The sequence below is a fragment of the Narcine bancroftii genome, chromosome 4 (genome assembly GCF_036971445.1).
Source record: "Narcine bancroftii isolate sNarBan1 chromosome 4, sNarBan1.hap1, whole genome shotgun sequence".
Lineage (NCBI taxonomy): Eukaryota > Metazoa > Chordata > Chondrichthyes > Torpediniformes > Narcinidae > Narcine > Narcine bancroftii.
The window spans coordinates 241,376,451-241,403,100 of NC_091472.1; the positions used below are offsets into that span (position 1 = coordinate 241,376,451).

Below are 26,650 nucleotides of genomic sequence, written 5' to 3' on the forward strand. Positions count from 1 at the left end.
AAGACTAGAACCACTTTTACCGGTGTTCACGAAGATAAAATTTTGACTGACAGAAGTCAGTTAGCCGTCTTCTGGTGCTTCTAATAAATCACAATTTTGTGTCCTGTAGCAAACTCATTTGTTTGCAAAGAACAGAGACTTCGGCATTTTAGTAGTTGCACGGCAGCTATAAAATCTAGACCAAATGCGCATCATGTTTCAGAAGGGGGTGTAACATTTATGCACAGTGTTTCAGAATATCGCTGAGGTTACATTGCAATGTCATGTAAAATTTGGAGAGTTGTGATCCAAGAGGAGGAATGCTTGAAGGAATTATTGGGCTGCTCATTCTGATTCTGCATTTACTTACAAGTTAAATTAATTTGAGCTTGAATGGAATTGTGGCAATTTGCACAATACCTTCAACTTAACAAGTGATAGAGAGAATAGCCTCCCTAGTTGTTGAAATATAAAAATCACAAAGGACTGTTTCTGCCCATTGAGTCCATGCCAGCTAAACCTTAGAACACAGAACAGTAGAGTATAGAAACAGGTTCTTTATCCCACAATGCTAAATTAAACTAAATCTCTTCTGCCTGCAGATGACCCATAACTCTCCTTTTCCTGCATATTCATGTGCTGATCTAGAAGCTTTTTAAACACCACCATCCAATCAATGGAGTTTTACAACTAAATTGTATTTCAGGAGAAATCTTTATTGGTATAGGTTGAGAAGTTGCATGAAAATAATTGGAGATTTTTTTTTAAAAAGTGGCTACTATGTGAGGGCAAAGGCAGTGGATTACTGTCTGCGTGGCTTCTTACAACACACAGAAAGTTACCCTCAGAGACAAGTGAGTACATTGCAAATTTTGCTTTTTATAATTTTAATACATTTTATCCATGAAAATAATTGTTATTAAGCATGTTTAGTTTTTCAACACAATGTATTTATCTGCATAAGAAGGAAAGCAGGCGAACTATGAGTTATGAGTGGCTTTCCTCACACTGTAAGATATGGATTAAGTTTCCCTTATCCCCTGTATGTTCCTGAGTAGAAACAATTGGTTTTTTGTTCAGTAGTTCAGACAGAGCATTCAAAGTTGGGAACTGTATATAAAGGAACCACAAACACTTTATTACATTCAACAGTGCTTTGCCACCTCAGGGAATTAAGAATAGGGGAAGCAGCTCAGTGATTAAATTACTAGGCTTTTAAAACATCTAAATTTAAATCCCACTGTGGTTGTTGTGGGAACTTAAAATTCAGTTAATAATCTGCACCTTTAAAGAAACCTGTCCATAAAGCTATTGAACTGTTGTAAAAGTCCATCTGGTTCATTTAATATCCTATAAAGGAGGAAATCTAGTCTGTAGGTGACTTGAGACCCACCACTGTGATTCTCTTGAAAGCCCCCTGAAATGGTTTCACAAACCCCACAGTTCAATAACAAAAAGGAATGGGTATTAAATCCTGCCTTTAGCAGTGATGCTCAGATCCTGAATAAATTAAGATGTATTTTTACATTTAACCAATAACTTGCATAGCCTGGCTTTCAAGAACGAGTATTCTGTATACAGTATTCTACAAAGTGTTATCCAACATATTTTCAAGTACAAGCATCTGGTGCAAATGTATTCTTTTGAAATCTGTAACTGTGTAACTAAACTGTGAGAAATTGTATGCTTAGATTAGACTTATAATCATCTTAATGTTTGTGTTCTGACAGTAACTAAGAATAGTACATTAGTGTTTGATATGTGTTCTGCAGATCATCTCACTTGGAGCTGGGTTTGATTCCTTGTACTTCCGGCTGAAGGCAAATGGGGAGCTGAAAAATGTAATTATGTATGAGGTGGATTTTCCAGATGTTGTTCAACGCAAAGCCACACTAATTAAAAACAAGCAGGAACTTGTAGAGCTCATAGGCTGCACTGATGAAATGGGACCCACCCAAATGGGTATGATTGATTTTCAAGAATATGCTTCATTGAAGATTCTTGCTGACTTTGGCGTGCCTTTTGGCATTGATACAATAAGCAAATTATATAACACCTTCTGGCAAAACAGGGTTATAACAGCATAATATAATCATTTGACTTTGTTTATTTGAAAAAGGGTTGCTTATGGGCTTGTTTCATATTTTTATTATTGCAAGTTATGGCATGAGATGCAGAAAATGTTTAAATATACAAAAACTTTGACAAAATATGTCTGCACGAGAAAGTTAATCTTGACTTACAGATATTAGATACCAGTTTATCCATTGGTGAAATATAAGTGAATTATAAAAATATATATTGCTAAGTACTCTGTTTTCTTGATGTATTTCTTTAAAATGTCTAATTGTGGTCTATATTTCATTTTTGGATTTGCAGGTTATCTGTGTGGTATGGATTACAAGTTGCTAGGAATTGATCTATCTGAAATAATGGAGTTAGATAATGCACTGAGGGAGATTGGCATAAACACTGCTTGCCCAACCCTATTGTTGTCAGAAGTTGTGCTGACATATATGAAAAATGAAAGGTAACTACCCTGGAGTTTGAGGGACTTATCAATGTCCTTGCAGCTATTTTAAGAGAGTAGCAGCAAAGTATCTCATTATTTAAACTGTGCCAGCTTCTCTGCTAATGAGTGAGTACAAAAATGAGAACAATCCACAAAAAAAATTCACAACAACAAGTGGAAAAATTATACTTACAATTTTCAGACGTTTTAATTGGAATGATTAGAGATTTTAAACATTCGAATTCAACTAGTGGCTGAATTTAGTGCTCATTGTTTACTTAAATTAGTATATTTTAGGGAATTAGGATCAGGTTAAAAAAATTGCAGTGGGAATATCAAGATTCTTAAATCTTAAAATCTTTTCACACCTCCTCTCTCACCATTATTCGGGGCCCCAAAGAGTCCTTCCAAGAGAAACAATATTTCACTTGTGTATCCGTGGGAGTTATCTCTTGCATCTGGTGCTCCTGTTGTGGCCTTCACTACATCAGAGAGACTGGACGCTGACTGAGAGATCATTTCATTGAGCACCTTTACTTTGTCCACAGCAATAGTGGGGATCTCGCAGTGGTCAACCATTTCAATTCCACATCTAACTCTCACGCCGACATATCTGTCCATGGCCTACCAAACTGAGTCAAGGGAAGAAAGGGCAGGGAGAGGAGCATAGGCCAACAATCAAGTGGCCATAGATAAATATGGGTGGGAGGGAAGAAGAGAAAAAAAGCTGAGATGTGATGCGGAGACGGGGTAGGTCTTTGAATAGAGTGGGAAAGGGGTGGGGAGCTGGAGGAAAGGAGACCGAGGGAAAAGGAAAGAGGGGGAGGGGGAGAGATGGAGAAAAATCATAACAAAAACTGGAGATGTCAGTTAATGCCATCTGGTTGGTATATTAGGTGTTCCTCTAATTTGTGGGTAGCATCAATTTGGCAGTGCATGAGGCCATGGAAAGAGATGTCGGCATGTGAATGGGATGTGGAATTGAAAAAGATGGCCACTAGCAGATCCCCATTATTGCACAGAATAAACGTGCTCAATAAAACCATCTCCCAGTCTGTGTCCAATTTCTTTGATGTAGAGATGGGCCACAATGGGATCACCAGATGCAGTAGATGACCCCTGCATATTCACAAGTTAAATGTTGCTTTACTTGGAAGGACTGTTGGGGGCCAAAATGGTGATGTGGGAAGAGGTATGGGAGCAAGTGTAACATTTTATTTGTGATCACAGGGGTAGGTACCAAAGGACCGATTTATAGGAAGGAATGAATGGACAAGCAAGTCCCAGAGGGACTGGTCCCTGTGGAGAGGGGAGGAGAGAAGAAAGTGTCTGCATTATAGGTGGCGGAAATTGCAGAGGAAAGATGCAGAGGCTGGTGGGATGGTAGGTGAGGACAAGGGGAATGCTGTTCTTGTTGCATCTAAGGGTGGAAGGGCCAGGGCAGATGTGCAGAGAAAAGACAAAATGTGAGTAAGGGGTGAGATGATGGCAGTAAAGGGGGAGCTATGTTTTTTTTTGAAGAAGGAGGTTGTCTCGAATGTTCTGGGATGGATGTTTCCTCCCTGTGTCTTTACCTATCCCCCTCCCTTCATCCAGCACCCCATCCATTTCCCTCCACTCACAGAGATACCCATCCCCATATCACCTCATTTATTTTCTATTCTGCCTTCCAACCTATATCGACCTCTTGCCTGTTGACCTGTGGTGCTCCATTGTCTTCCCTCCTCTCTATTAATGGGAGAAATGTCCCCAGCCCCCCAACTTTGTATTCAGGTGCCTGTCTGCTTTTTGCTCATACCTTAACAAAAGGTTCAGGCCTGAAACATTGGTTACCCTTTGCTTCCTATCGATGTTGCATGTCCTGAATTTCTCCACTTATCTGTATTGCATTACAGTCACAGCATCTGTAAACTTTCCTATTTAGCTCCATTTTTAATATACAGTAAAATCCCCATTATCTGGAATTCAAGCAATGCAAAAAAATTTGTGGAAAATAAATAGTTAGAAGGTACGAATGTTTAAAATTGGCGCCCCCTGTGGTCAGTTCACCAATCCATGGAATCTCAAGTAACCGGTAAATTCACTTATCTGACATCTACCAATCCCCATAGGTGCCAGATACCAGGGTTTTGTTTTTTTACTGTATTACTGTTTTTAAAGCCCTCCATATACTAATGTTTAAATTAGGTATTGAAGGAGTCACAGTTACCGACTGTATCCATTTCCACTGACAAAAGTCCCTATTTTGTTCTATGAGTAAGAACATTATAATACAGATTGTATCTCTTTAATCTGGTGATGTTGGTACCTGGCCATTGCCAGACCACAGAAAATGCCGAAAAACAGAAATTGACCCCTAAGGGAACCCCCTATGTAAACATAGGCCCAACCTCTAGTCTTGCCAGCTCACACATACATATTGCTCTGTTATCAAAGGTAGAACAAAGCTTAAAACAGGAAATAGTACAACCATTAATGCGTCCAAACAAGGTTTTTATTGTTTCATTTAGTTTTAGACAAAGAGACAGTTACAGGTCATCCTTGTGAATATTCACAATCATAGTCTAATTTTACCTCTATGAAAAACTTGGGCCTGCTTGATAAGCATCTCACCAGAAATGCTTACACCTTCATTACGTCAGAGCTTAAAACACTTTATAAATGCACTCTCTAAATCTGAACTCCTTCCGAATCTTTAAACTTTTGTGGCTTTCGTTTTCAGCAAAAAACAAAAATCTGCTCCTTTTTCTTTAAGTCAATCGCAGTTGACGATCTGATCTCATAGTACTCAAAGTTTTTACAGAAGTTCCTTTATCTAATTGTTTCCAGTAACTCCACCTTTTCAAGCATAGATAATGATTTATGCTTAGGCTTATCAGTATTAGCACCATCTTCTGCACCTCTTGGTCTCTTGGATGATATACTGAAATACAGCTGAATAAGAAATTAACAGGACTGTATCACCAAAACACTCGGCTGCAGTGTAAATAGATTTTGGCAGATTAGTGTTGCTAACAGCACCGCCCTGGTGGCAGACCCACAAACTCATGGTGGCAGATTCAAAACGTGCTGGACCATGGGAGTTGCTGGACCACAGAACACTGGATTAGAGAGGTACAACCTGTAATTGTCATTCTACTGATCCTGAACATCTCTGGGAACCACCTAAGGGGAATCATTTGGGAAAAGTTCCTGACACTTCCAACTCCGAGGTCTGAGACATCAGCCAGTTGTGAATGGAGTGGTGATCTTTTCCAATAAATAAATACTGTTTGAAGTTGTGCCATTTCCAGGAGATGGGTGTGTTAAGTATGAATCTTTGTTTTCTAATTGCTTTCTGACAAAACTAAACTATTATCTAGCTCTTCAGCTGTAATCCGTTGGGCAGCGGACCGCTTTTCGTCAGCAGTGTTTGTTGTCTATGAACAGATACGTCCATATGATCCATTTGGTCAGGTTATGCGGCAACACTTTGCACAGTTGAACTCTACTTTGCACGCACTTGTTCGGTTTCCTGGAAAGGAAGCGCAGCAGAAACGATTTTTACAAGAGGTTAGTGGAGAATTTAATATAATGAGATGGCTTTAAGTGATCTTAATTCATTGCAGTATTAGCCATTTTATTTATTTAATTTGGCTCAATGCTATTTTCTTTCATCTACAGTTGCTGTAGCTGAAGGAGGGGTAGCTTAGGCAGTGTAAATTTGTCATTAAACAACATGTTCTATTATAGGCAACAACTATGTGTTCCATAAATAGATGAACTGTAACCCTGATGACAACAGGCAATTTTTCACATAAAACTCCCGCAAACAGTTGTGCAATGGTGCCATGTGGCCTAACTTAGTGATGTTAGTGGAGGAATAAATATTGGTCAAAACACCTGGATTGAGTTCCTACCGTTCTTCAGATTAGTGCCTTGGAACCTTTTGTGCTCACTTGCAAAACGAGTAAAGGTCACTGCTTAGTGTCTGATCTGAAAGGTGGTGCCTCCATCAGTATGTCAGTTCCTCAGTACGATACTGGACTCTCAGCCAATATTTGCATGCTGAAGTTTCTGAATGGAACTTGAGCTTATGATTTTCTGACAGGGAAGAAGAAATGAACTGAGGTATGACTGAAACTGTGCTACACACATTTTTATGTAGAGGTAGGTTGGAGGATTCTAATTTTCCAGCAAATTTCACTCATTGGGTTGATTATGGGATATTGCCACCAAAAGTAAGTGAAAAGAAAAGTTGGTCTCAACTAATTTTGCATTCCTGAACTCTTGGGAATATCTTCATATTTGTTCTTGGGATGTTGGCATCACAACAAATTGGTACTTGGCATCCTAAGGGGAGTATGGGTCAACCATGCAGTGTTAAACTGGAGACAAATATGCCTCAAACCAGGTAGGGATGGCAAGTTCCCTTCTCTGTTGTAAATTTGATCTATTTGTACTTTTACAGAAATTCAGCAGCTTTCATGATTATTTTCAGGTGCCTGCATTCAAATTTATTATTTTACACTGTTTAACCATGGTGGGCTTTTGATTTCTGTGTTGCTAGACCAATGCATAACATTGATTAGAATTCTCATTAAAATTGTATGCCTTATTTAAAATAGCATGCAGGATTTGATAGAGGAGCTCCCTGTCAGAAAACTTGCTTGGTAGCTTGATCGAGTGCTTTGACAAAGCCACAGAGAAGGCAAGTGCTAGTACTGTAAATGAGGTTTCAAGTAGCACTTCGTAGATGCTGGGCAAACTTTTAATATACAGAAGCAGTCTGTTGTCAAAGTGACAAATTTATTTGTCTGTTATTCCTTACATATCTCTTTTAGGGCTGGGAGGAATGCCTTTGTGTTGATATGAATGAGTTTTATGTCAGATATATCCCTGAACAAGAGAAGCAAAGGATTGAAATGTTAGAACCTTTTGATGAGTATGAGGTAAATGCATTATTTAACTGTTTGTGAACTAAATTTACAAAATATAATCTTTGAGAAAAACATTTGAATACAAGATTAAAGAAGGACCAATTTTGAAGTGTTTATTTGTTTTTTCTTTAAGTGTTGCATGCAAAACATAGAGTTAGTAGTAGGTCATTTGGGCACTGCAGTGCACTTTACCATTCAGTGCGATCAATGACTAAACTCAGATCCTTTTATGACTCACTTAATTCTTAGCTCCAATTTTTTGATCATGTCTTCTAGTCCTGGACTCTCACCAAGCAAATATAGCATTTCTCAATCTTTCAGTTTTCTCTATTTTCTTTAAAATTTCTTGTCAGATTTTCTGAATTCAAGGAAAATAGCTGAACTTTAATAAATCTTACACAAGTCCAGCATAATCTAACCAGGAAGCTAGCTCTAGCAAACTACTCTGTACACCCTGATCCAGTAAACCATTGTTTCTCTTTTAGGTTTTCTTTGCATCTGTCCATCATAACTGATTTCACAATTTTGTCAATTTTAATATTCTTTGCAATATGAATCCATCCTTCAACTGAACTGGAGGTATTTTGTGACATTCTGAAAGAAAAATTAGAATTAAAAGTAAATTCATGCTATTGATTTTGTTTAATTAGTCCTAACTAGTCAATCATTAATATTTATCCAAATAAACGATAATTGATACAAGCAAAATGTACCTGCATGGATGCTATGCCTTTTGGCCCCCTTCTATGCTATAAATTTATCAGATTCTATGTTTATCATTTGTTCTAAGAATGCTAAGTATTAACTAATATTGTTATTTTAACATAATTTGGAAAAAAAATGTTGTTTATTTTTCTCATCATCCTCCAAATATTTGCATTTAATAAAGGAATGGCACCTGAAGTGTTCTCACTATATAATTCTGTGTGCATCTAAAGGAGACTTTATAAAGTATCTGCCATTTACTCCATCTCCAGGTAAAGATTTCAAAATGTCATCTGATAACAATTTTTTAAAAATGATCATTTGCATTTGTTTTTGTTGCCTCACCATATTGCCCACATGAAGCTGTCAGTCTTAGAAAATCTGCCAAATCATGGGAATAGTCAAAGGACTTCCTTTCTTTCGTTGTAAATCTAATGCATTGTAATACATCAATCCTCAAAATAATATTGTGTTAAATAAGAAAATTCATCATGAGAAACAGCTGAATCAACAACAATAAGATCCATGCTTCATATTAAGACATTGGGCCAAAGCTTGCAGTCAGTCAGTCTGCTGACAAAGGAAACAAGAGAAGGACTGTTGCTCCCTTGGATGTAATCTGTTATTAAGTAAGATTATGGTTGACCTGATCTTGGCCTCAACTCTTTCTTTCTCCCTCTTTCACAAAACCTTTAGCTTCCATGTTAAAGAAGAGTTTTGTTTATCTTGCCTTTGAACTGATTCATTGATTTGGTCTCTGCATCTCTATGGAGTGGAGAGTTATAAAAATTAATGGTCCTTGAAGAGAAGACATTTTTCCTTATCCTGGTTTTAAATGCTCTTTTTTATGAAGAAACATTCTTTTTACAGATTAATTTGCTAACGAGAGCAGCCCTGATGGTAAATGTTGAAGATCTTTGTGCTACCATGATCTTTCTTGCATGCCAAACTTCTCCTGCATAGCAGCTGAAAAAAATTACAACTAGTTACCATGCTCCAGGCTTTGCCATTTGTGGAAGACTTTGAATGTTTCTGAGTGAGAAACATTTGATGACACGCAAAAACTATTAAAGTTCAATGCATCAATAAAACAGTTTAGTTATTAATTTAAGTTTAAAAAGTCTTAAGCTTGAAAACCAGCAACTCCAGGTTCAAGACCAGTTTCCTTCTAACAGCTATCGGAGTTGAACTACCCTTGATACACTCATCATAGACTGTTCTGGCAGCACAAAAGTCACTTTTTTTGTAGTAGGATTATTGTGAATATTGTTTATCTTATGTATTTATTGACTCTTAATTCAATCAGTTTACTATTATAGTTTTACATTACAAAAACCCATTTGGCTGCAGCAAGTAAGAATTTTGGTGCATATGTATGACAATAAACTTGTTATCATTATCAATAAACAATTTAAAAAGTATGATATTACACACATCATCAACAGCAGGTTTCAGGAACTCATTGTTTCAAGTTGTAAGAATGTAAAGAGTTAAGCTAATTCATTAATGGATCAGATATTATCAGGAATTGAACCTAACAAATGCAGCACCTTTAGGCATCCTCCTCTGCATCAGATTTCATGAAAAAAGACTACATCTGATACAAAATTCATTGCTTGTTTTCAGACTTGTGTTCAATAAAAGATCTTGGTGTGCTATGTTCATGTCTGAACAAACATGTTATTATGTTCACTAATGAATTCCAAGAGGCATGGAATAAAATTTTAAATTGCTGGAAGACTTAAATTGGTGAACGCCTGTTTGAGAGCAAAATGTGTCATAGAATTGCAATCTTTTTGAACATTAGTTAAATATTTGCTTTTGATTTCCTGGACTTTTGTTTTCTTTGCAGACTTCTACATCAACAAATTAAGTATTCGTGATCCACTGCGACTTTCTGTCTCTCTGTGTGAGACAGAAACAGAGAATCCTCATCTGAGGAGATTTGCCCATTGCTCTGCACTTGTTGCCCCACATACAGTTGTTACCACTGGAGGATTTGGCAACAGAGTTGGTCAGCATGCACGTCTACGAGATATATTACTGTTGGCTAAAAGTGGATCAGTATGGAAATCCAGCTCCATTAGGGATGATGATAATTTATTGAGTAAGTTCAAAAATAGTAAAATTTGCTTTAAATTTAAATTTAGACATACAGCATCGTAACAGGCTATTGCGGGCCATGAGTTCATGCCACCCTATTTCCACCCAATTAACCTACACCTCCGGTAGGTTTCAAATGTTAAGTTAACTTGAATTATTCTTGCCTGTGGTGGATAATGAAAACTTAAATTGCCAGAAGTAATAATGCTTTGTCCATTACACTTCTCACTCTGGGGAGGGGTTTGTTACTTTGTCAGTAAAGCAGAAAGAACCATCAAAAGTTAAGTCTTCATTGTTTCTTCTTTTCTTTTGAAGATTTTTTGGCTCAGCTTCACAGATGTCTGCTAAATTATGAAAGCTTGTTCTTAATCTGCAAGTTCAGGCAATAACTCCCAGTTATTTAGTTTTTAGGAAATGTTTTCATGGTCTAGCCTAATTCCTTGACATTTGCCTTCCTTGCAGCAGTTGTTTGACAATTACCAGCAGGAACAGTCGCTACTTTTTTTTTCCCAATGTATTTAAGCTTTTGGGATTCCAAGTAGAAGTTTGGTGTTGCAAATAAACATATTAAAAATATATTCTATATCTGTCGTGTAGATGACAAAAGACATCTGTTTCTCATCCTTGTTATTTCATGGGTGTTAAATCTGAGTAGTGGAGCACCAATTTCAAATGCACTTCAGGTAACTCCAAGAGAGAGCCTAACCACTTACCCTGTACATTCAGTGGAATTACCAACCGTAAGTCCCCCATCATCAGTTTCTTGGGAGTTAACCTTAACCAGAAGCTCAAATGGACTAGCCACATCTATACTGTAGCTACTAGAATGGATCAGAGGCAGGTAACTTATAATGAGTGAGTCCAAAAGACCTTTCTACCGCCTACCACGCAAACGCCAGGAGTAAAATGGAAGGGTCTCACTTACATGAAACATTATAAATTTCTAAGAAACTTGATACAATCCAGAACAAAGAAACCAGGTTGATTGATATCTTTGCAACCACACAATCATTCCATCCATTCCTAGTGCACAGTAGCAACAGTTTGTACTATCGACAAAGTGCTCTGCAGTTACTCACCTGGGTTACTCTGATAGCTGCTCCCAAACCTGCAACCTTTACCACCAAAGGTAACGGGTGCATTGGAAAACTCTCACCTGTAGTAGCCCACTGTCACACACTGATTTGGAAATATATTGCCACTCTTTCATCAGTACTGATTTTAAAATATGCCTAACAACACAGTGGGGGTATTTGCATCAGAAGGTCTGCAATGGTTCAAGAAGGCAGCTTATCACTATCTTCTAAGGGCCAGTTAGGGATGAGAAATGGTTTAATTGTTTATTTCATGTGTACTGAGATGCAGTCAAAAGATTTGTTCTGCATGTTATCCAGACAAGTCAACCCATATAATAATAAACAAATAATTGAGGCCACTGTGTAGATAGATGCTGGCCTTGGAAGTAATGCCCAGTTCCTGAAAATGTTTTCATAAATTATGGTTTAAGCATATGATCATAGAAAGCAGTTACTGATTACTTTATGTCACTGTACATTTATATTGAGCCACATAGGAGAATGTTCAATTTGGCTTGGCTGTATTGCCCCCTGCTGTTAAAAGGGCCAAAATTAATTGTAAATCAAATTGTTGCTATGTAGCGGCCCACGCCTTTGGCCAACACAGGAAATGGCAAAGTTTCATGCAGGCTGAAATGCCCGTTTCCATAGCCCGACAGCAGAGTGGTGAAACTGGCCAATCACCGCCGGTGGATCACAGGGGGCCCATTCGGGGCCTGGGGATCCGAGGCAACCAATCGGCAGCCGGCCCGCTCAAGCCACACTCCAAATGTGACGTGGCCAAGCTGATCATAAAAGGCAGAGCTTCCACTGCATGAACTCAGCGTCAAATACACTCCACTGCTGTGTACGTGTCTTTCTTCTCCTGCCGATTGGGGCTATAACCGAGAGCTATAATCTAGTTGTCCAAGTTATCTGCAGAGGAAGGGAAGGAAAATAAATTAAGTAAAAGGTCATCAGATCATCTCAGTCTTTGTTGTTTTTCTGCATCCACTGTATAGCAGAATAATGGTTTACAATATTATTACTTATAGCTCTTAAAATTAAAATAATTCTGAAAAACCGATTTAGAAACTGAATGGAAATTTGGTGCATTTTACTAAAATCTGACAGTTTTAGTTTGCACACAAATTGTTTTCTTACTTGATAGGTTAACAAAATATTTTTTTGAATTTCAATCGATTCTGTTTGCATGAGCTGTAATTTTTTTTTGTTCATTTTCAGCTGAGCGAATGTTCCACAGCATGACTGCACTCTGTGACAGTCGTTGTCTGATCCTTGGCGGCCGCACGTCTCCACTGAACCCAATCACAAATATTCTTTGTTTGAAATGTGACACAGGTGGTGGTGGCATCTCCGATGCCAGGTTGTCATTAAAGGCGATTGAATGCAGTGGCACCATGCCGTCACCACGCTGGCGGCACTCAGCAACAGAAGTGATTTACAGAGGTAAAAATAAAAGACAAAGCCATTAATTACAAAATGACAAGACAAAGGCTGGAGTTTCAAATCACTTTGCTGATTTTGTTGGTTATTAGCGATGTGGGTGCTCACTGACAAATGGAAAAACTAAAAGGGAAAGAAATCAGCTGCTTTGATTGAAGAAAGCTAATTAAAATCCCTTTTTAATCATTTGGTAACTTAAGATACTGCCCAGAGGGATCATTATTTAAAATGTGACATTGCACATAAAAGTGGAAAATTAAATACATAGCTACAAAGTAGACTCAATCAAACTTGCGGAAAGATGGGTGTATCAAGAAAATCCCTCAGATTTGATTTTTTTTAAGAAAATATGATTTTAAAAAATAAAGATTTCAAGAGTATGTAACACATATTGCTTTACAATTAGATATTTTGAAGTCATGTCTGTTCTAATATAGGAAACATGACACCTGGTTTATACATTTCAATTGCCCACAAAAATCAAATTGAAAACTACCACATTGATCATTTTTTTTGGAAAGTTAAGTTTGAGAAATTAACATTAGCCAGAATACCAGGATTACTTCCTTGATATTTGAAATTGTACCTTGGGATCTTTTGAGAAAGGATACAAAACTCCAACCATAAGTTGCTTCTAATGGAGATAATTTAGTTTCTGAACCAATTGAGGTTGAGAATCAGTGTGATTGAGGGTCAGCATGACTTAGGATTCACTGTTACTAAATACCACCAGATTTTATTTTTATTATTTTGATATGCTCATATTCTTTAGATCTATTATTTTCTAACTTTCTAATTGAAGGTCATTGCATTTTCTTTTAAAGATCAGAAGTATCTGTTCATTTATGGTGGTCGGTCTCCCAACAAGTTAGTACTAGGTGACTGGCATTTCCTCAGTCTGCGAGATTACAGCTGGACGGATGTAAGTTAAGATCTCAGACAGAAAATACTACAACTGTGGAACATTGCAGTGTTTATGTGGAGACAAAATATTAATGAATATTTCTGGAATACAATAAAGAATATAAAACATTACAGCACAGTACAGGCCCACAATGTGACGACCAATTGAAACATAATCAAAAATGAAACCTTCTCAACCTTACACCCATAACCCTCCATTTTTCTGTGCCTGTCTAAGAGTCTTTTAAAAGTGCCTACTGTATCAGCCTTTACCACCACCCCTGCCAATGCATTCCAAGTGCCCACCCACTACTGTGTGTGTGTATGTATGTCCATATTTGTGTATATATATGTTAAAAAAAATTATATATGTATATATATAAATGTCTGCCTGTCCCGCATCGGACTTGTCAGCCACAAACGAGCCTGCAGCTGACGTGGACATTTACCCCTCCATAAATCTTCGTCTGTGAAGCCAAGCCAAAGACCAAAGAAGAATGTATATACACATATATATATATATATATATATATATATATATATATATATGTGTGTATACCCACTAAACTTTCCTCCCCTCACCTTGTAGAGATGTCCTCTGATGTTTGCTACTCTTGACCTGGGAAAAGGGTGTTTGCTTGCTTCTTAGCTTTTAAACTTATATTAAGTCACTTCTCATCCTTCTTCGCTCCAAAAGGAAAATCCTCAGCTCTGTTAACCTTGCTTCACAAGACACGTTTTCCTATCCTGGTAAATCTTCTTTCTACCCTCGCCACAGCTACTGCATTTTCCTGAAATTAGGTGACCAGAACTGAACACAATATTGAAATGTGATTGAAATGCAATATTGCCTCATGACTCGAGCACAATCCCCCAACTAATGAAGGCCAGCATACCCTAAGCCTTTTTAACTACCCTATCTATCTGCATGACAGCCTCGAGGAAGCTATGGATTTGGATCCTAAGGCCTTCTATTCTTCTACACCATTAATAATCCTGCCATTAACCATGTACTCTGCCTTCAGATTTGACCTTCCAAAATGCATCACTTCACATTTATCCAGATTGAACTCCATTTGCCACTTATCCTGCTATAACCTACACCAACTTTCTACACTATCCATAACACCTCCAACCTTCCCGTTATCTTCAAACTTACTAATCCATACTTCTAGTCCAAGCCAATTATAAAAATCACAAAGAGGAAGGGTCCCAGATCAAATCATTGTGGAATACCATTGGTCACTGACCACCAAGCAGAATACATTGCATCTACTAATGTCTCCTGCTTTCTGCAGTCAAGCCAGTTCTGAATCCACACAGTCAAGGTTCCATGGATCCCATACCTCATGACTTTCTGAATGAGTCTACCATGGGGGACCTTGTCAAATGCCTTACTAAAATCCATCTACACCACATCTACCACCTTCAATAATTTTGTTTGTTACCTCCTCAAAAAACTCAATTAGGCTCACGAAGCCATGCTGACTATCCCTGAGATGGCAATATTTCTTTAAATACTTTTAAATCCTGTTCCTAAGTTTTACCACCACTGATGTAAGACTCACTTGTCTATCATTCCCAGGATTCTCCCTCTTACCCTTTTTAAACAAGTGAATAACATTTGCCATTCTCCATTCATTTAGTACAGTGGTTCTCAACCTTTTTCTTTCCACTTACATACCACTTCAAGTAATCCCTATGCCATCAGTGCTGTAATTAGTAAGGGATTCCTTAAGGTGGTATATGTGTGGAAAGAAAAAGTTTGAAAACCACTGTTTTAATCGTACCTAATTGACCCATTATGTGCATGGCTACATGTTGTCAGTAATCTAGCTTCAACCATTCTCTTAAGTAGTACATTCCAACAACATCACAATCGATAAAGAGGGTCCCCCTCGTATCTCCTTTAAATATTTTCTCCCTTGCCCTAAACCTATGTCCTAACATGGAGAAAAGTTTCCTACAGTTTACTCTTTCTATACCCCTTTCTATAATTTTCAGTGCTCTCTATAATGTTTAGGACAAAGACACTTTTTATCTTTATTTGCCCCTAGGCTCCACAGTTTTAAATTTGTAATCAAACAATTCACATGTAATTAAAGAACACATTCCAAATTTTATTCAAGATTATTTGTATACATTTTGGTTTGACCATGTAGAAATTGCCACGTTTTTTATTCATAGTCCCTTCGTTTCAGGGTAGCATAATATTTGGGATATAGCAATGGTATGTATTTTAAAGTAGTATGTTTAGTACTTTATTGCATATCCCTTGCATGCAATGACTGCTTGCAGTCTGTAATTCACAGACATCACCAAGTGCTGAGTATCCTCTCTGGTGATGCTCTGCCAGGCCTCTACTACAGCCATCTTCAACTCCTGCTTGTTCTGGGAGCTTAATCTCTTAAGCTTTCTCTTCAGCATATGGATGGCATGCTCAATTGAATTCAGATGGGGTGATAGACTTGGCCAGTTATCCAGTTTTTAGCTTCGAAAAACTTTTTTTTGCTTTAACAGTATGTTTGGGATCATTATGTTACAGTAGGATAAACCACCATTAAATAAGTTTGGAAACATTTGTTTGAATTTGAGCAGATAGTATGTTTCTATACACTTCAGATTCATTTTGCTACTGCAATCAATGAAGATGAGTGCGCCAGTACCCGTGGCAATCATACATACCCAGGCCATAACACCCCCACCACCATGTTTCACAGATGAGATGGTATGCTTTGGATCTTGGGATGTTCATTTGCTTTGTTCTTGCACAGTTCGGCGGGCAGCAACCTCCTTTGAAGAAGACTGCAGAGCCCACCTCACTGACAAAAGACAAAGGAGGAAAAACCCAACACCCAACCCCAACCAACCAATTTTCCCTTGCAACCACTGCAACCGTGTCTGCCTGTCCCGCATCGGACTTGTCAGCCACAAACGAGCCTGCAGCTGACGTGGACATTACCCCTCCATAAATCTTCGTCCGCGAAGCCAAGCCAAGCCATCACTCTGACACAAGACCTTTTTCCAGAATTCTGCAGACTATTTGAAATACTTCTTGGAAAACTGTAGTAAATCACAAAATTCTGTTGACACTGTGGTTGAAGTGGAAACACAAAATACTGGAGAAGCTCAGCAGGTCAAACAGTGTCCTTTATATAGCAAAGGTAAAGCTACAGAACTGATGTTTCGGGCTTGTGCCCTTCATCAAAGTATGAGAAAATGCTGGCAAGCATCTGACAAAAGGGTGGGGGGGGGGGTGGTTGGTGGCAAGGCAGCAGATGATAGGTGGAGAAAGGAGGGAGGGGCAGCAGCAATGGGGGGAGAGGAGAGGATGGTAGGACTGTGTGGGTGAAAGAACTGGAAGGGCGGCAGGAAAGGGGGAGGGGGAAGAAAAGGCAAGCAGGTTTAGTGGAAGTCAGTAAAGTCAATGCTCATGACATGTGACTGGAGAGTGCCCAGCCGGAAAATAAGGCATTTTCCCTCTCATCTGCAGATGGTCAGGGTGGGATAGTACATAAGGCCATGGACAGACAAGTGAGCATGGAAGCGTGACCCAGAATTGAAGTAGTTGGCCACTGGGAGGTCGCTTCGGTTACGAACAAAGCAGAAGTGCTGAGTGAAATGACCTCTTAGTCTGCGACCGGTCTCGCTGATGTACAGAATGCCACAAAGGGTGCACCGGATGCAGTAAATAAGTTCTCTGGATGTACAAGTGAAGTGTTGCTTCACATGAAAGGCCTGTTTGGGGCCCTGGACCGTAGTGAAAGAGGAAGTGTGGCACAAGTGTTGCATCTCCTGCGGGAACAGGAAGGTGCTGGGGAGCAATGGATGGGGAGTGATAAATGCACGAGGGAATCACAGAGGGAGCGGTCCCTGCTGAAGGTCAAGAGGGGAGGAGAGGGAAAAATGTGTCTAGTAGTGGGATCCTGTAGTAAGTGCCAGAAATTCTTGGCAAATAATGTGTTGGATACGGAGGCTGGTGGGGTGGAAGGTGAGGATGAGGGGGATTTTATCTTTGCTGCGTCTAGGGACAGAGGGGACCAGGGCAGATGAGCAGGAGATGCAGTTGAGGGCTAAGTTAATTGTGGTGGAGGGGAAACCACATTTATGGAAGAAGGCAGGCATTTCTTGGCAAACTGTAATCTGTCCATCATGTTTCTGAGGCTATCTAGTGGTTTGCATCTTGCAGTGCAGTCTCTGTATTTCTGTTCTTGAAGACTTCTGCGGACAGTAGTTGTTGACACATCCACACCTGCCTCCTGAACAGTGTTTCTGATCTGTCAGACAGGCATTTGGGGATATCTCTTCATGTTATTAATACTTTTTTTTGTTATCAGCATTTTAGGTCTTCCTTGGTCTACTAATCCCTTTGAGATTACTGAGCTTACCAGTAGGCTTTTTCTCCTATATGATGTTCTAAACAGTTGAATTTGGTAATGCTAAGGTTTGGGTGATGTCTCTTACTGTTTTACTCATAATGGCTTCTTTGACTTTCATTGGCACAAATCTGGTCCTCATGTTGAAAAGTGCCAACTACAGACTCCAAAGGTGATCAAAAGCCTTGTAGCAAGTCTAGCTCTCTTATAACTGCACCAGTGAAGCAATTAAAGATACCTGAGTACGCACAATCACCTATGGAGCCAAATGTCCCTAACAATATGGTCCCTTGAAACGAGGAACTATGAATAAAAAGTCCTGCCATTTCTACATGGTCAAACCAAAATGTATACAAATAGCCTTGAATAAATTGGAATGTGTACTTTAATTCCACATGAATTGTTTGATTACAAATTTAAAACTGTGGACCACAGGAGAAAATAAAGGAAAAAGTATCTTTGTCCCAAACATTATGAAAGGCACTGTATATACCTCAATCATGTGCATTCTTAACATTCTCTAATCCATGGAGAACACTTCTCCAGACTGATCTGCAACATCCAGGTATATTTTCTCTCCTTTGCTGTCACCTTTCCTATAATATTGTTATGGGCCCCAGAGGACCCCAAAACCCAGCAGCAATAGAAATTCACCAAGACAAATGGTTACTTAAACAAAAGTAGATTTTAATTTTCTTTAAACATAAAAACAAGGTCAAACTTTAACTTATTACTATTAACTTGACTCCCTTCTAATTCTAAGCGTATGTAAAGTGTATCAGTTCAGAAGAGTTCTTTGATTCACAGTCCAATCTCACTTTTCACTCCATCAAGTTCACCTGTATCAGGCAATTCTTGTACAATGAACAGAATTTAACATTTATGAATTTTCACCAAGCTCTGGTGTTTAAAAGTAATTGGTTCCCACTCGGGAAGGTTCCCGTTGGTTTCAGAGAGAGATGTGTTGCTCACTGTACACACACAAACTGATTCCCTCCAATCAGCCACTTCAATGTCTTGCCAAAGAAACTTGCCCCATCAAGGTTTTCCAAATGATAACCGCTTCTTCTGCAGGTCACCACAGAGTTCCTTTTTGTTTCCCTTATTTCAGGTGAAACATTCTAGCAGTCATTTCCTCTTGCATGGACCACAAGGGTTTTGAAGAGGCTGAACTCAGAATTCATAACGCATCTTCAAAATGGGGTTTTTAAACAAGCTGCCAGCTTTTCATGTTGCAGCAACCAGTTCTCTCTCTCTCTCTCTCTCTCTCTCTCTCTTAGAGAAAGCCTGTTTGGTCTCCTCTCTCTGCTTGCAAAACCACATGACCTTCTAAGAACAGCAAACTGCAACCAGACAGATTGTGGCACCGTTCATCTATTGCTTTCAAAACAATAATTCATTACTCCACAGCATGTCCAATTAACATCTACTTGTGAAGTCCTTCAGCAAAGCAGTTTCCATTGTCTTTACAAAGGCACTGGGCCTGGAATGTCTGGTTTGTGCTTGTTTGTGACCCACAATAAAAACCCCCAATCTAAAAACATATCTATACATAATATAAAATATGATAAAATCCGTCACAATATGGTGACCAGACCTGCTTCCAGTGCTGCAGCCAAGGTCTGACCAATGTTTTATGAAGTTGGAGCATAACCTCCCTTCTTCAGCATTCATTGGGTTGATGAAAGAAAGCCAACATCTCGTATGCCTTTGTAACATTATTGCCACCTTCAGTGATCAATGAACTTGTACTCCAAGGCTCCTGTTTCTCAGTGCTCCCTAAAATCCTACAGTTCATGATGCATGTCTTCACTGCATTAGTTCTCCCAAATGACACCCTTCCATATTAATCTGGATCAAATTCCATCTTCTGTTTTTCAGCCCATTTCACTAACACAATGTTACCATTCTGCAGACTAAGACAACCTTTCAACCACTCCACCAATCTTTGTGAACTTACTGATTGTGCATCCCACATCTACGTCATTCACATATATTCCAAACAGCAAGGTCCCAGAACTGATCCTTATGGGACACCATTGCAAAATTATAAATAGCACTCAATCCTATTGCAAAAAAAAACCTCCTTTATCATAACTCTTTGTCTCCTATTGCCAATCTAATTTCAAATCCATTTTGCCAAATATCCCTGGATCTCAAGGGGCCTAACCATTTGAAAATCTCTCTGTGAGGGTCCTTCTCAAAGGCCTTACTAAAGTTCATGTAAACGGTATCTACTGCCCTGCCCTCATTGTTGCACTTTGTTACCTCTTTAAAAAATTCAATCAAATTGATCAAACAGAATAGTCACATTCAGAAATACAGTGCACTGTAAACAGGTTGGGCTTTTACCATTACAAGTAACGGGATTTGAACAATGATAAGAGTAATATGTTGACTTAGAACGATCATGATTTTGTGACTAAAATAGTAACGGCTTGTGACAAGTAGAAAATCAATGAATTTAAAATTCAGGAACTGAACAGAAAAGTTAAAACAGGAAGCAATTTTAGAGAGAAAATTAGGACACATTTAAAAGGAGTAAGCATTTCTATACATTTATTTTTATTAAACCAATTAAAAAGCAAGTTAAAAAGATCCATGTGGTAATGCAATCTCCTGCGACCAAGGTCAGCGAGACATGTAATATCAAATACTTTTCTTATAGGAGCAGTTATGAATCAACCCAAATGGAAGATAGGCAGTAAAAACACAAAAATACTGGAGGAACTCAGCAGGTCCTGCGGCATCCATAGGAGATAAAGATATATAATCAAAGTTTCAGGCCTGAGACCTTCTTCAAGGAGGAAGATAGGCAGGCTGAAAGTCAAACTAAACTGGAATTGTGTTGTGTTTGCACCTTCTCCCCATCTCCTTGTGACCATGTGGGTTTCTTGTGGGCACTCGGTTTCCTCCTGCACCCCAAAGACCTTTGGATTAGAGGTTTAATTGGCTGCTATAAATTGCCCCTAATGGATAGTAGATGGTAGAATCTGGGGGAGTTGGAGAAGTATTAAAATGAGTTTAATGTAGGAATTGTGTAAATGAATGGCTGATATAGATACAGTGCATTGAAGGGGTTGTTTGCATGATGTATCTTTCTGACTCAAATCAAGGCAGTTGGTTCCATTGACTTAAAGCAAGAATATTCATGATGTGGTTAATTAACTGGTCAGATATTTGACAATATATTAAGGAATCAGGAATGGGATAAATCCTTGGTGATTAGTAAGTTGTTAATATGTCATTAATCTTCAATAAGAAATGCTGGGGTAATATTGTTGGCTAGATAACATGTTGTAAAGAAGCCTTAAAAAAAAGGTAATGAAATACCTATATTGGTATGCTATATTGTATATTTCACATGCCCTCAATTAGAACTTTAGAATCTGCTGGAAGAAGTTATAATTTGAAATCACTTATTTTTCAAAATCATGAAGTAAATCTAATACATGTACTTTGCAGATTCCAGTGGATGGCCCCTCTCCAGAAAGCCGTCATTCACACTGTGCTTGTACATGGAAAGGTGGTGCTCTGATTACTGGAGGATTGGGAATAGCACAAGTCCCTTTGGGATCTATTTTCCATCTGCGACCAACTTTGTATGGTTTTGTTTGGGAAAGAATAGAAATGATTTCTTCTGTTATTCCACGGTAAAGTAGGAATCCTTTTAATAACTAATAATAAATTATTTTTTTCCTCTTGCTCTCTCAAACTTCACATATCCTCAAGTGAAGGTAGGTTCATCCATCTAAAGTTAGTATTTAGTACAATATGCTTCAGTGATACAAGATAATATAGTTAGTATGGGAAATAGTAGATTGTCATAAGGTTTATAAACTTCAGACAGAATAATAAGATTCCTTTCGTTAAATAATCTCCTGCAGAGCAAAGCGGAGAGTTTACATGGGCGCACAGGGACCTGATTTTAACCTTTTGGGATTTTTGATTTGAGGGCGAATAAGAAAATTGCACAATTTTAACTTGGAGTTTGTACTCATCCTACCAATCCACTTGCTGTCGAGAACTGATACAAGTGGCCAGGAAGTGGATGCTGGCTTTATAAAACTTGAATCTTAACCAGCTTGGAACTTCCCAGTGACATTGTGGGCAGGGCAGTCCTGCTCCTCCTCACCTAGAAAGATGGAAATTCACTTCTTAAATTTTATGATTAAAAACACAATGCTGGAGAAACTGAGCTGGTCAAACAGTGTAGCAAGATGAAGATACATAACCAATGTTTCAGGCTTGAGCCCTTCACTACATTGTCTGCAGACATTTGTGTTTTACTTCTTTTATGCTATTATGATTCTGTAGGGATGTCCAAATTAGTTTCCCTGCTCAGGCATGAATTAGAATTTCATGGGTTAGAATTAAGACATTTTTAACTTCAACCTGCAAGTTTAAAAAAGGAATTTCCAGTTTTGATGGGGCATCAGGGACAAGAGTAGTTGAAGAGTGATGAGGTTAAAATAACCTACAAGTTATTTGTTGACATTTATTTTTCAGGTACTCGCACACAGCACATGTTCTTGATGATAAACTTATTTTACTTGGAGGAGTGTTGATCCACTCTGACCCAATCCCTGAAGTAACTCTTATTGACTTAAAAACAGGACAGAGTTTTGACTGCTACATTGACATGGCAAGTATTCAATATGAGAGCAGAATATTATCTATCACAACAAAACACCCATGCATTTCAAGATTTAAGATTATTTTATTGTCATGTAATAAAACAGAAAATGTAATATAACACAAAATTTCCTTTAGTCCGCTGTAAGGCAGTAAAAAAGTTGCCATTAGTATTGCCCGATGCCCCTTGCTATAAGACAGAAAAGCAAAAATAGAGTCCCTTCAGAGTTACTGAGTATCCATGGATTCACCTCCAGCATTCCCACAACCTCTGCAGCCAAACAGAACCCTGTTCCATCCGAGATCCAAACCTCCCTTACGATCAGTGCCGGAGGCCCTTCAGGAGCCCTTCTTGCCCTTAGCACCTTCTTGAATCCCTGTTCTGATACCTGGTTCCCATGAGCCAGTTTTCTGCCGCCGAGTCCCTCACTGGTCCACTGCCATGGTCACTGCACTCCTTTTGAAATGGGGGTGTTCCCCCATATCTGGTGCCCTGTGACGATCCACTGTTCCCTTGGAGTCTGCAACCCCTCGAGGCTACTGCCAGTAGAGATACCACCATCTTGGGCACAGACCTCACAGTTGCAGGATTTTAATTAAAAACACTATCGACTCATTTAACAGTCCATTTAAAGCCTGGACGGAGTCACTGGCATTAGGACTGGACAGTTCGACCCTGCGGAGGAACACTGTATCCCCCCCCCGCCCACCGGATCTGCAGCAGATCCAGCAGTGTTGCTATTTGTCTCAGGAATTTGTCCCTCCAGTAGTTTTACTTATTTTAGTCCTTTTCGACAATCAAAGTCATGGCTCGAGGCATGCAATTGACCAAAGCTCATTCCTTAACATTTTGTCACGTCATTGATCTGTTTGTTTTTCTTGTCTCAAATTAACTGAAAAGGCCAATTTGAGTGTGAATTGTTTATACTCTTGCTGAGTATAAACCAGTCATACTCTTAATTTGTTGCACATTGTAGGTAACCTTATTCCTGGGTAGCTTGAATCTGGAGAGTCGAAAGGACAAGGATTATTTTCCCATGATTTATAATGAATTGTGTGTTGCCAAAATGGTTTTTTATTTTTGCTGGTGAAAAGTATCAGTGACAGTAAAAAGGAATGTGGCTATATATTAAACCTGATTCAGAATAACATCATAGGGAAAGAAAGCAAGTATTCTGCATTCGAAGAACAAACCAATTTTATTATAGTTAAAATTTTTGATCAACTTGCTTCTCACAAAATGAATGCAAACAGAAACTGTCAGCATTTTGACTTAGTATTCTGTATTATTTTATCTTCATAGCACTCTTATAATTTTCATGAAAGTTTAAACCACCCTCATTTGCCAGTATTCACCAAGTACTATTTTAGCTTGACAGATAAGCAACCAAAAAAAAACTGATGAGCAAATTAAAAAGTGACAATTTGTTTGTTACCATAATAAAATGATTAATTTTTGTAATATTACTGTGAGTGCTTTAAAACTGAAGCATTAGTTTGTCAGTATGCAGATTGGAAGCCCCAAGGGAAAAGAAAGATGAAGCTCTGGAGAAATGAATCAGAGGGGCAGGAAATTGGAAAGGAGTCAGAGGTTAAAAATAAGATGTATGCCACAAGAGCCAAATTTATTCAGACATACAGCTCGGTAACAGGCCATTTCAGCCCACGAGTCTGTGCCGCCCAATTTACACCCAATTAATCGACACCCCTGCTATGTTTTGAAAGGTGGGAGGAGACTGGAGCCCCCAGGGAAAACCCACACAGACATGGGGAGAATGTACAAACTCTTTAGGCAATGTGGGATTTGAACCCCGATCCCAATTGCTGGCACTGGAAAAGCATTGCACCAACTGCTGCGCCACCTGTGCCACCCAAAGTGGTAGGTCCAACCATTCAGACAAAAATGACTCGTTTGTCAGAAAATGTTCTAAAAGGCAATGTCCTGACAGGCATCCAGAGTGCCCTAATGATAGACAATAGACAATAGGAGCTGGAGTAGGCCATTTGGCCCGTCGGGCCATCACCGCCATTTTAGATCATGGCTGATCATTACCATCAGTACCCCTTTCCAGCCTTATCCCCATAACCCTTAACTCCATTACCCACAAGAGTCTTATCTAACTCTCTTTTGAACATGATGAATTCTAAATTAAATTAATACTGAGCAAATAAACAAAAAAGGCAATTCTTGCCATTGAAATGTGTTAGCCGAATGATGAGCAAATGCTGGCTTTGAGTTTTTAATTACAATTGTGCATGTGACATTACTCAATGCACAAGTTAGAACAGCATCAAAAGGAATTACATTAAATGATGATGAGTTTATCATTTACATCCTACAAAGTCTATATGCACCAAAATTCTTATTTGCTGCCGCTGAACAGGTACTTTTTTTTTAAAAACTACCAAAACATCTAAAAAGCAATTACAATAGTATACTTAATTGAGTTAAACGATAATATAAATGCTAAAAGCTACATAATAAATATTCACAGTTATCCTAAAGCAAAAAAATGTGATTCAGCAGTGGTGCAGATAATCCTTTTGTGGTGTCAGGGCAGTCCATGATTAATATAACAAGGGCCTGATAACTAGTGGAAAGAAACTGTTCTTGAACCTAGAGGGGCTGGTCCTTAGATTCCTGTCCCTACTACCTGGAAGTAGCAGTGAAGAGGTTGTGACCAGGGTGATGGGGTTCTTTATGATGCTAGCTGTCTTCTTGAGGCAGTGCTTCACATTGATGCCTTCAATGGTGGAAGGTTGGAACCTGTGATGGCTATGTTTGTTACCTTCTGGAGTCTTCTGCATTTTTGGGTAGTCAAATTCCCAAACTAGGCTAAGATGCAACCAGTCAGTATACTTTACAAGTGCACTGATAGAAGTTTGATTAATAAAACCTCAAAGTCTTAGAAAGTAGAGGTATTGATGTGCTTCAGTCCACTGGCTGCAGTAGCAGTCTTCTTCTGAAGCCAGGAGATGCAAGACTATTTTGGCACTAATGTTCAGATGTACTAATCATTTCATCTGTGCTTGCAGAATCCAGTGAAATGGCCACTAATGCTGCACAATCACAGTAGTGTACTGTTAGCAAAGGAGCGCCAATTGCTGGTCATAGGTGGAGGAGGGAACTGCTTTTCATTTGGAACACACCTGAATCACCAACCAATCCTGGTACATCTACCTGAGATCAGATGAACCAACTAAATAAAAGCCAAAAGTACAACCAGAGTATAACTGGTAACTTCTTTTGTGGGATGTTACTTCTCCTGGTGGCCAACACCTGAATCTGTTGAATTTGGTGAAAGTGGTAAATAAATTGGACATTGTAAACCTGACCATCAGTGATCCCAAAACATCACCTGCATTGTCAAATGTTTGTGTATTTCTTCATTTTTAACACTAGTTTTATATTTTGAGGAATTAAATTGAATTTAAATACATGCTATTTTTTTCATTTTAGTACTGTGAAAATACAACTTGAAGTTCCACTTCGCACTGTAAAGTTAAATGTTTTCATAATTTTAGAATTACTCGCAGAAGAGTTAGAATCTGAGCATTCAACCCATCCTCACAAAAACGTGATGGAGGAATGTCAAACTGTCATCATTTAAGTAATTAGTCTTTCAAGGGGAGTCACATGATGTTGAGGAGGGAGTAGGAGCAAAACAACTGGAGCTCCAAGGAAAACAGTGAATCCAAGGAAAAAAAATGGCCAGAAAAGATTTCAAAAGTGGGAAAAAAAAAGTACCAGAACAAACAAACATTAAAGCAATAGGGGGAAAAGGACAAGAAGATTACCTTAAAAGAAATCCTGACTTTAGTGCCCCACGATGATCAAGAACAGCAGCCTCATGGCAGTAAAGACAGCGGACCCTGTCTGAGGTATTCGATGGGGGGGGGAGGGGGAGCAGAAGCAAAGGACAGAGTCACAACCCACCCTGCAAGCGGGTGGCCCACCTAGATCACCCACCTGAGATCTCCAAGATGCCGGGTTAT

The 26,650-nt window shown here is 38.8% G+C and overlaps 1 protein-coding gene across 2 annotated transcripts in view; it reads left to right on the plus strand.

Annotated features, from left to right (window-relative positions):
- lcmt2 (leucine carboxyl methyltransferase 2) overlaps nt 1–26,094 on the plus strand; it is a 43,970-nt gene extending 17,876 nt beyond the window's left edge. For both annotated transcript variants that reach the window (XM_069934486.1, XM_069934487.1), the window contains exons 3-14: nt 752–833; nt 1,752–1,941; nt 2,359–2,509; nt 5,854–6,043; nt 7,315–7,422; nt 8,300–8,387; nt 9,968–10,222; nt 12,519–12,743; nt 13,565–13,662; nt 21,485–21,672; nt 22,529–22,664; nt 25,691–26,094. In XM_069934486.1, the coding sequence (XP_069790587.1) occupies nt 752–833; nt 1,752–1,941; nt 2,359–2,509; nt 5,854–6,043; nt 7,315–7,422; nt 8,300–8,387; nt 9,968–10,222; nt 12,519–12,743; nt 13,565–13,662; nt 21,485–21,672; nt 22,529–22,664; nt 25,691–25,849 (1,870 nt within the window). In that variant the 3' untranslated portion in view covers nt 25,850–26,094. The remainder of the gene's footprint in view (nt 1–751; nt 834–1,751; nt 1,942–2,358; nt 2,510–5,853; nt 6,044–7,314; nt 7,423–8,299; nt 8,388–9,967; nt 10,223–12,518; nt 12,744–13,564; nt 13,663–21,484; nt 21,673–22,528; nt 22,665–25,690) is intronic.
- The last annotated feature ends 556 nt before the right edge of the window (nt 26,095–26,650 follow it).